This window comes from Rhododendron vialii, chromosome 10a, assembly GCF_030253575.1.
Source record: "Rhododendron vialii isolate Sample 1 chromosome 10a, ASM3025357v1".
NCBI lineage: Eukaryota > Viridiplantae > Streptophyta > Magnoliopsida > Ericales > Ericaceae > Rhododendron > Rhododendron vialii.
In genome coordinates this window covers 19,737,124-19,746,947 of record NC_080566.1, presented here as the reverse complement: position 1 = coordinate 19,746,947, position 9,824 = coordinate 19,737,124, and the positions used below count along the sequence as shown (strand labels likewise).

The 9,824-nt window shown below is 41.3% G+C and overlaps 1 protein-coding gene across 1 annotated transcript; it reads right to left on the bottom strand.

The window, feature by feature from the left end:
* Positions 1 to 6,260: 6,260 nt before the first annotated feature.
* On the bottom strand, positions 6,261 to 8,163 carry LOC131304218 (cyclin-dependent kinase inhibitor 1-like). Its single transcript, XM_058331366.1, has 4 exons — positions 7,365 to 8,163; positions 7,217 to 7,254; positions 6,570 to 6,761; positions 6,261 to 6,453 (listed from the first exon to the last, which is right to left on the bottom strand). The coding sequence occupies exons 1-4, from the start codon at positions 7,704 to 7,706 to the stop codon at positions 6,372 to 6,374; spliced, it is 654 nt and encodes a 217-aa protein (XP_058187349.1). The 5' UTR covers positions 7,707 to 8,163; the 3' UTR covers positions 6,261 to 6,371.
* Positions 8,164 to 9,824: the final 1,661 nt, after the last annotated feature.

The window sequence follows — 9,824 nt, the reverse complement described above, 5'->3', positions numbered from 1 at the left end:
AGGTGCACCGTTGAAGCCAATGAGGGGTACTTCAGTAGGTTGTAGGGCTGATTCCGGTAGATCCAATTTTTTGAAAAGGTCGTAATACATGACCTCTGTTGAACTTCCTTGATCGATGAGAATGCGTTTGACATCATGTACTCCAATTTGGACAGTTACGACGAGGGCGTCGGAGTGTGGTGTTTGCACACGTTCAAGATCGCGCTCGGTAAAAGTAATCGTCCATTTGGGCAATTCTTCTGTTCGTGGACGCTTGGATCCGCAACCGACTGAGAGTATCTGTTTGGATGTTGAGGCGTGGTCGATGTCGGCTTTGAGGGCGGTTTCGGATGCCTTGGAAACTGGACCGTGGATGATGTGTATCAGTGGGCGCTGTTCGTTGGGGTTGGGATTTGTCTGCTGGGCGGGCGTTTTTGATCGGTCAATGTATTGATCAAGATGGCATTGGGTTGCCAAACGTTCCAACAACGCCTTGTACGGAGCGCATGCCGTTGTGTAGTGGCCGAGCTCATTGTGATACGAGCACTTCTTCCTCGGATTCTGATCCGCTTGGCCGTTGTCCGTGCCGAGCTTGCCTTGCGGCCACTCGAACCATGGTTGTCTCATGATTTCTTTTAGGAATGACCAGATGGGTTCCTTGAAGTGGGTGGTTTCGGCCACGTAGTCATGCTCTTTTGGCTGGCGTTTCTTCCCTTCTTTGATGTTGTGTACCTGCTTCTTGGGTTGCAGGTGCTGAGTGGTTGCTGGTGTCGACAGTTGGGTTGCGATCGAGGTGAAGGATGCTGTTAAGCTCGGGATTCCCTGGGCTGCACGGTCCGCATAAAACTCTTCAAGAGCACAGAATCTCTCCACGACGCGCATCAATTCCCCCATGCCGTGTGGTGGGCGGATGGCGAGTTCGTCAAGAATCTTGCTGCCGGTCTCCAGACCGTTTTTGAAATTGCGCGCAGCCCAGTATTCGTCAATTCCTGGAATTTCATTGAACAACTGCCAATAACGCTCGGCGTATTGTCTGAGTGTTTTGTTTGGGAGCTTCCTCATCTGGGACAAGGACTCAGGCTCCTTAGCTGTCCTGTTACTGGTGATGAAGCGAGTGTTGAAGGCGCGTTCAAGGTCGGCCAGGTTCCGTATGGATCCAGCGGGCAATTTGTTGAACCACTGGAGTCCAAGGGAGCCGAGGCTGGACGGGAACGCTTTGCATTTGATTTCGTCTCTTGTGGTACATAGCTCAATGGTTTGACGGAAGTGGATAAGGTGGGTGTAGGCTTCGCATGTGGTAGGATCAAACTTCGTAAACTTTGGCAGGTGGAAGTTGGGTTCGGCCGTCGTGTTGATTATGTGGGGTGTGAAGGGAGAGACGCCCAGATCCTTCAGTTGCCGCTCAAAACCAGGGCATGGCGGCTTGCCGTGCTCATCCGTCCTTGTTCTCTTGGACTCCCTATCTGGAGACTTTTCGCGGTTTCGACGCTGGAGTTTGTCTCGTAAATCTGTTGTCACTCGGTGATGTTTGTCAACCGTTTCTCCTTTGTCCTTACGGGATTTGGTCTCGTTGTTTGGCTCGTCAATGCGCACGCCCTTTCCGTTCTGTCGAGACAGGTTGCTGTTGTCGAACTTTTCTGTAGGGATTTTCCCGAGTCGTTCAGATACATGACGTCTGGTCTGCGCGGAATCTCGGCTACGGTGTGAAACCGTTGTGCGAGAGAATTCTGCGCGGCCAGTGGAGTAGGTGCTTGTGAACGACTCGGTGTCCCTTGTGTTGGTTCGATCGCGGTGTTCTTTTGAGCGGTGTGTTCTAGATGCGGTGGGTTGCTTGTAAAGGATAATTTCTCTGGCGTCGCCCGGAGCCGAGGTGAAGCCTAGGCGGTCTTTAACGGACCCGCGTTGGCCTCTCTCATCCTGACGTCTTTGCGGTGGTGGTGGAGATGGTGTTCGCCTTCTTCTACCCCCTCCTCCACCAGATCTGGATGCGGCGGGGGTGGTGTCTTGTTACATGTGCTATTTCATTTGGGCCACCTCTGCCCTTAGCGCGGCTAACTCGTTATCGCGTTCGTCGTCGCGACGCTGTAGCAAACGGATGTGGCTGTTGTTACGTCGTCCGCGACTGGTGAGAGACCGGATCCTGGTGCGAGGAAGATGGACATGTGCCTTTCATGGGGTGTTGTGGGGATGAGATTTCCGCTAGCGTCTTTGGTCCCTGAGATGGCTACATCCGTCTGATCTCCGCCCATGGTGAATGGTTTTGTCGTCGTTTTCGCGGAGGAGTAGGTGGTCTGGAGGACGTGAGAGCCGTTTGAATCAGAAGCGATTCACATCGGGTTCACCAATTGTGTGGCCCGTGATCCTCGATCTTCTCCTCCGCTGGTGGCTTGATGGTTATTGAGTCTTCTCCTAGCCTGCACAGGGAGCGCACGACTTAGACCAGGCCGGGGGTAGCCCCGGCAAGGCCCTTCGGCGAGAGGATAAGTATTGTGCAGAGAGAAAGGGAAGAGACTAGGGTTTTGAGTGGGTATTCGCGTATATGAGCGCGTACCTTCCCAGAGGCATTATCCTTTGGTACTTATAGAGCCTCCCTGACTTGCTCTCCAAGCACGGGCACGTGCCTTGCGCGGGCCAGGCGGCGTCGTAGTGACGTCACCCGATGAATCTGGTAACCGTTTTGGTTTGAGCTGGCACATTTCATGTGCGCTCATGATTATCTTCTGTTGTTACCGCTTTTACACGTGGAAAGACATGCAAATCAACGACTAGCCATGGTCGGCAGTGACTGTGCTCCGCGGGTGGCCGAACACACCTTTGCCGACCTGGCACATGACCGACGGAAGAGGACACGCCACAAGGGACCCGCCGAGGAAGGTGGCCGAGAACGAGCTGACCTGCCGATAAGCCCGTGGCAAATGAAATGGCCGACGAAGAACAGGGACGGGAGCCGTGCTCAAGGTTCGAGCTCGGCACGGAGCGGGCTCGGTCGTTCCACAGCGAACTTCTATGTTCGGCCTGCTACAATTAGATAAATTCATTAAGTAGTAGTATTGATAAAAAAAAAAGAAAAAGAAAAAGAAAAAGGAGGCTCCGTTTCCGCTATATTATTGACCGGGGCAGTTTCGGGGACACCTATAAAAACATTTAAAAAAAGATCTCATAGTTTTCAATCAAATTTTGATGATCCAAGCGGCTCAATGTGATCAGAACATGATTTTAAAGGTACCAACAAGAAATCAGCAGAAACAATGATCGGAATGGGCTTGATTTGTGCAGTTTGTATTGAACGGTTAAATTAAAAACTGCCCAAAACAAGAACTTTTTGGTCATTTTTTTTTTGCTAATTTCACGCGAGCACTCTTAAAATCACATTCTATACACATTAAACGGTTTGGATTATAAAAATTTGATTTGAAACTATGAGATTGAGATTTGAGATGTCTTTTAGATATTTTTATAGATGTCCTTGGAACCGCCTCGATTATCTGGCACCCAGTGGCACCTATTATGCACATGCACACACGTTCACACACGCCGGCACAGACGTTCACAAATGAAAAATGTTATTAAAAAATTAAGTGCTCTATTTTTTAATCTGGTTGAATCGGTACGAAGATTTTATTATCCTACTTGGTCATAGTAAAATTTTGTTTCTAAGGCCTTTCAACGAGCATCCTAAGACTCTTTATTTAGTTTCATGACTCTCTTTGGGTGCCCATTGAAATCCCTTCGAGCCAAAATTCAATTATGACTATTTAAGATAAAATTATCAGAAAAATAAGATTTTCGCACTGGTTCAAATAGATTGAAAATTAGAACACTTAATATTTTAACTATATTTTTTTAATATATAATATATTAAAAATGTGATTAAAAATTTAAGTGCTCCATTTTTCAATCTGGTTGAACCGGTGCGAAAATTTTATTTTTATGATCATTTTATCCTACTTGGTAATAATGAATTTTTGTCTCTAAGGCCTTTCAGTAAGTATTCTAAGACTTTTTATTTAATTTCATGACTCTCTTATGGTGCTCATTAAAAGCCCTTCGATCCAAAATTCCATTATGACTATTTAAGATAAAATTATCAAAAAATAAGATTTTCGTACCGGTTCAAACGGATTAAAAATTAAAAAATTTAATATTTTAACTATATTTTTTTAATATATAATATATTAAAAATTGCTCTTTATAATAGATTTTAACTATATTTGGACAAAAATACATACAGTAATCTTCTTCGTCCAAAATTTGAACCTTTCCCATCCCCACGCGTATTCTCTTCCCTTGAACACACTCCACGCCCCCCCCCCCCCCCCCCCCCCCCCCCCCCCCTTTCTCCCTCACCCTCACCTCCGATGAAGCAACCCGGACTCTCCTTGATGTGCGATGACTACCTATCGGTCTCCAGTGACACCACCGTACTCCCTCTCTTATCGGTCTCTCTATTTTCAATCGGAGCCCTAACTATTCAAATCGTTCTCTAGACGAAATTGGGAGTCTTCGTTGTTGAGGTTTCGAAGCCCTAGCTATGGTTTTTGTGAGGTTTGAATTGCTTCTTATTTTCTGTCTTTTTTTTCAGTTAAAGGACGTTCACATCAATTTCGCCACCGTCACCACTTCCGTTGCTCTCAGAGGAAACCAAGAGGCTTGATTTCTTGGACTCCATTCAGCCCATCAATTTTGTGTCGGGTTCTCAAGTAAGAAATCGATTTCTCTGTCCTCTTCGTTAAATGAGTTCACTTGAGGTTGTTCTCGAGTTTTCAATTGATTGGAGATTTTTTTTTTTCTTTCTTACTGTTTGCTTGGAATTTGAAGGAATTATAGATGAATGAGTACTCACCACCTGTTTGTAAAAAGGCCACTTTTACGATTGAACATACGTGATGGTCTAGCCTTGGTCTATTTGGTTTGTGATTTCTGGAAATAAGTTTCTCCTTATTTTAGAAAATAGTTTGATTTATCTTATTTAGTTTTTCTATTATCTTACAATTTCCAATCAGCAAAAGAAAAGGCCTAAGAGTGAATTCTGTAAGCAAATTGATAGTTCATTGTAGCGAGCTTAAATGTATAGTTGGGGGAGTGCCGTAAGTACGGGTAATTATCTTTCGTGCCACTAAAAACAAGATCACATACTACACACTAAGAGCATCCGCATTGTAATAAGCAAATGGATGTAAATAAGCAAATTTAACAACAATGTTCAAAATACATCCCACATTGTAATAACCAAAGTTACAAGTCTTTTAGTAAATAACCAAATTCCACCCATTCCATAACCAAACTTAACAACTTTTACCAATAACCAAAACTCAATAACCAAACTCAACAATTAAACTCAAAACTCAATAACTCAAAAACACCCCATATTGGAATCGTCTCATCGATTCGAATAATTTGGTGTGGTCGGGTGCGTGATTAAAACTCGTTTGCGATTGGACAAATGTGCATTGTGTATTGTTGGGTTTTTTTTGGTTAGGGATACAAAAATAACCAATGTGGAGGTAGAAATTGTTAAGTTTGATTATGAACTAAATGGATAATCAAATGCTGACGTGACACATTTTGATTATTGATTTTGATTAGTACCATTGCGGATGTTCTAATGAATTGATAGTGTTTGAGCCACTAGCTAGCAAGTGCCGTAGGCACGGACAAGCACTAGTTGACCTATAACTTATGGCGTTTAGCTGTTTTGTTTCCACTAAACTTTTCGTTCCTAACTTTTTGTCTTCCCTTTTAACAAATTGTAGACAAGTTTTACTTGATAAGTGCTAGTATAATATTTTGTTTAGTGGAAAGAATTGTCCATATTTTTATACTTTTTCGATTCGAAAGACGAACATCTAATTAATTCCAAAGATTCTGAAGAAAAACTAAACAAAAAGTTAGAAAAAGTAAAAAATATCGAAATAAGTTTTCAGATTATAACTTTACAAGAACGCACCAAAATGCTAAAAATTGTCCACAACTTTTGGTTTAGTGAAACTACCCCAAATAACAAGTTCCCGTAACAGAAATTTTAAAGATTAAAACCACCAGAATTATTTGTGGAACAGGTTTTACTCTGATTCTGATACCGATACATATCGTATTCGTACCAGGCGAGAGTGCAGAGAAGACGAAGAATCTTTTAGGGCCAGAAACTTTTATTAACTCAAGGGCAGATTTCGCAGAGAAGTTTCTACTATACTCCAGAGTCCAGACTCCGGTACCAGATCGAACTAACACAGAGAGAGAGAGAGAGAGAGAGAGAGAGAGAGGAGCTGTACATCTTCTAGTGAATAGAAAAATAGTTGAACAATCTAAATTAGTGGCAGTAGTGAGAAAACAGCTGAACAATCTGAAACTTCTAAAGGAAGCCATTACAGAAGTCTTTCACGGCCTTCTGTTTAATTTTCTTCCTCACGGCCTACGCGAACCCACTCGTAACGACCTTCCAACGGCACAAAGTTCACCAAGTCAAAATTATACCTGCAAAAATGCATTGCAGTTAGAGCTAGCTAGCTCTAAAAAACAAAGGACGACATACAGTACCATACATCTATATATGTCTATATGGAAGGATGACGTATACGCTGGAAACTCACTTCTCTCTAAATCGCCTTTCAACTTCACTTTCTGCGGCAGCAAAGAATTCTTCTATTTCGGCTTCCGACGGAATCTTCACCGTCCATTTTTTTGCGGTTGCTTTGCTGCGTGAATTAGCCTTCGACAGTGTCGCCGTTGACTCGAGCTCTCCTGATTCTGCTTCCATCTCGCTCGATGGTGTATTCTCTCTCCTGGAAAATTTTATCAACCAAGAGACGTGTATATATATATATATATATATATATATATATATAGAGAGAGAGAGAGAGAGAGAGAGAGAGAGAGAGAGAGAGAGAGAGAATTAAACGGGAAGAAGTATTAAAATCGCCAGCAGTTTGAATCTTTTTGAAATTAGAATTGAGGAGGAGGTGGTGGAAAAATACCAAATTAAATGCAAAATTGAACATATTAAGTTATGTGAAATACTCCCTCCGTCCCAAATTTTTTGTCCGGTCCGCAAAATGAAATGTTAAAAATAATATAATTTTTGCAAGAAAAAATCAAAATTTTTTCAACAACTTACTAAATATCAATAAGTATTTTTAATTTGTGAAAAAAATTTAAATTTTTTTTTAAAAAAATTATATTATTTTTAACACTCTGTTTTGCAAATCGAACAAAAGAATTTGGGACGAGTATACAGTACCTTTCTCTGCAGTGTGTTTCAATTCGAACGATTTCGCCCTGCCAATTAAAAAAAAAAAGTTCAAAATTTTAAAATACGAAATTAATTACGGCACGGAGACCAAAAATTCCTTAGAGAGTTATGAGGAATTCTAAGGCTTCTAGAATACCTCTGGATCTACAATTTTGAAGCTCTCCGTGACGACCTCGCTTGACGCGTTACTCGAGCAACACGACGTCGTCACGTGATCGGATCTTGGGCCAGAGCTCCGGTGGTCGTCCGATGACGTCTGTGTTCCGGAATTTAAAGGCGTCGCAATCGGTCGGCGGCGGATTCTGAGCTGAACTAACGACGGTGAATGTTTCGATACTCCGCCGCCTATCTTCCTCCTGTTTGCCGCGGCTGAGATCGCCATGGCCAGAGCGCGAGCTCTCGTCCTCACGCCGACGCGAGCCATTTCCACAGCTGCAACCTCCGCAATTCCCCCACACTTCCGCATGTACTTTCCCATATATTTTTTTTTTGGTAACTTAAATGTTCATTAAAACAACCAATTACAGGAGCCACCGCAGGGGAAAAAAAAACACCTAACACTAAGCAAGCAAGCAAGGCACAACTAAACAAAACTGCCAATCAAAAAAACAGAAGAAAGGACCGGCACTAGCTAAGGCATACTTCCCCATCTTGCTACTGCATCTAGAATTCTTCAAATGAAACTCTCAGAATATTCCTTAGGTGCTTTCTCTCTCTCTCTCTTTCTCTCTAATACTCTGAAATTCTCCAACGAATTCTAACCTATTCGTCTCTGCGTTTTTCACTGCGTGTTAGTTTGAGAGAGAGAGAGAGAGAGAGACAGAGAGAGTGATGATGACGACGACGCGTATGGCAGGGGATTCCGTTGGACGGTTCGGATTGGGATTTTATTGGCTCAGTTGTTCGTGTGGTCCCTAGTCAGTTGTACATCAAATGGTTAAGCACTTAAGCTCGATGACAAATTAAGATATCAAAACATACATTAAAAGTCTAAGGGCGTGTTTGATAGTAGATTTTGTTTTGGAAGGATTCGTAATGAGATGGAATTAGGATTGGGATTGGTAGTGAGGTGGAATTATTAACGAGGGGATGAATCATTTATTCATGTTTGTTTTGCGCAGGATTAGATTGTAGGATTGTTAATAACATGTTTGTTTTGGCTAGAATAGGATAAGATTAAATTACTTGTTTCCAATTTTACCCTTACAATAAGAATGCCATTTTCATTATTTTCCTTTTATTTTTGTGTTCACTTCTATTTCAAACCACAATTTTTATGGTTTTACCTATTTTTTTTACCGTTGGAATAATAGAATGGTTTTACCAGGAGTATATATATATTTTTTTACTGTTGGAATAATAGGAGCGGTTGGATTACATCTAATTTGCTGTTGGAATAAGAAAACCACTGGGTAATAAAAGCACCAGATAATTTGTTTTAGCCTTGATAATATCGATCTCTTTTCATCGCTCTCTTTTCTGAGGTCACAACCGAGCAACAGCAACTCTCTCTCTCTCTCTCTCTCTCTCTCGCAAGATCCATTGACAACCAGAAGAAAAAAAGAGGAAGAAGAAAATTGAAAGAAGTTGATTCGACGAACTCTGCATGTTCTCTATCTCAAACATCTATCACACCGATTAATTGAGCTCCGACGACTTCGATTGTTACACAATCCGGTGACTGAGGTTCAAAATTGTTGATTTGGTTGGATTTCCATTTTTTAGGGTTTTTTAAATGAAAGAGTGAAAAATGGTAGGGGGAGCCATTTTTGCGTTGGAGATGAGGTTATTTTTGTCTTTCCTGTTTCAAACCCACCGGATGGGATTATTAGTAACGCCCCCCCTTGGGATGGCTAATCCGGCGAAAAGAGGGGATTCATAGTCCTAAAGGATTAGCAATCCCATCCATCAAAACCAAAACAAACAAGAATTTTGGAGAGACCTCCACTTTAGTTATCCAATCCCATGGTCGAACTCCGCTATCAAACAGGGCCTAAAAGTTGAAAAAATAAATTACTCCCTCCGTCCTAGAATATTTCGCCTGCGTCCTTTTTTTTGACTTCTCAAAAAATTAGTATCTACATCTTTTAATGTATAATATTTTTGAAATGATATAAAATATTATAGATCGTGAGATATAGAAATTTTTTTGTTAGATTTTAAAAAGGAAATAATCACAACAAATTGGGACAGATGGAGTATATAAGATGACAAAAAGATATTAAGAGTCCGTTCCAGAACACCTTCTTAAAAAATAAGTACTTATTTCACATTTTCAAACTCAAAAATAATGCAAATGAAAAATAATTTTTCAATTTTTTTGCACCGTATTAAAGATCTCAATGAGAATTTTCAAACAAGATCTATATTGCATATTTTTAGATTTTAATAAACCCATCATTTTTTAGCTTAAAATTGACTTCTTAAAAAATAAGTACTTATTTGGCATTGTGGAACGGAGCCTAAGCATATTTTGGTAAAATTTTTTAGGGAGGTTTTTGAAGTGAGAATAAAGGGTTGTTTTCCTAAATAAGCCAAATAGATTATTTTTTGTCCTTATTCAATTTTTGTTGCGCATTTGTTAATTTTTTGTGAA

Coding starts and splice junctions, on each gene's coding strand:
- LOC131304218 (XM_058331366.1), bottom strand. CDS start 7,706: ATGGGAAAGTACATGCGGAAGTGTGGGGGAATTGCGGAGGTTGCAGCT. Junction 7,255..7,364: donor TCAAAATTGTAGATCCAGAG/GTATTCTAGAAG, acceptor TTTAATTGGCAG/GGCGAAATCGTTCGAATTGA. Junction 6,762..7,216: donor GAAACACACTGCAGAGAAAG/GTACTGTATACT, acceptor AAAATTTTCCAG/GAGAGAGAATACACCATCGA.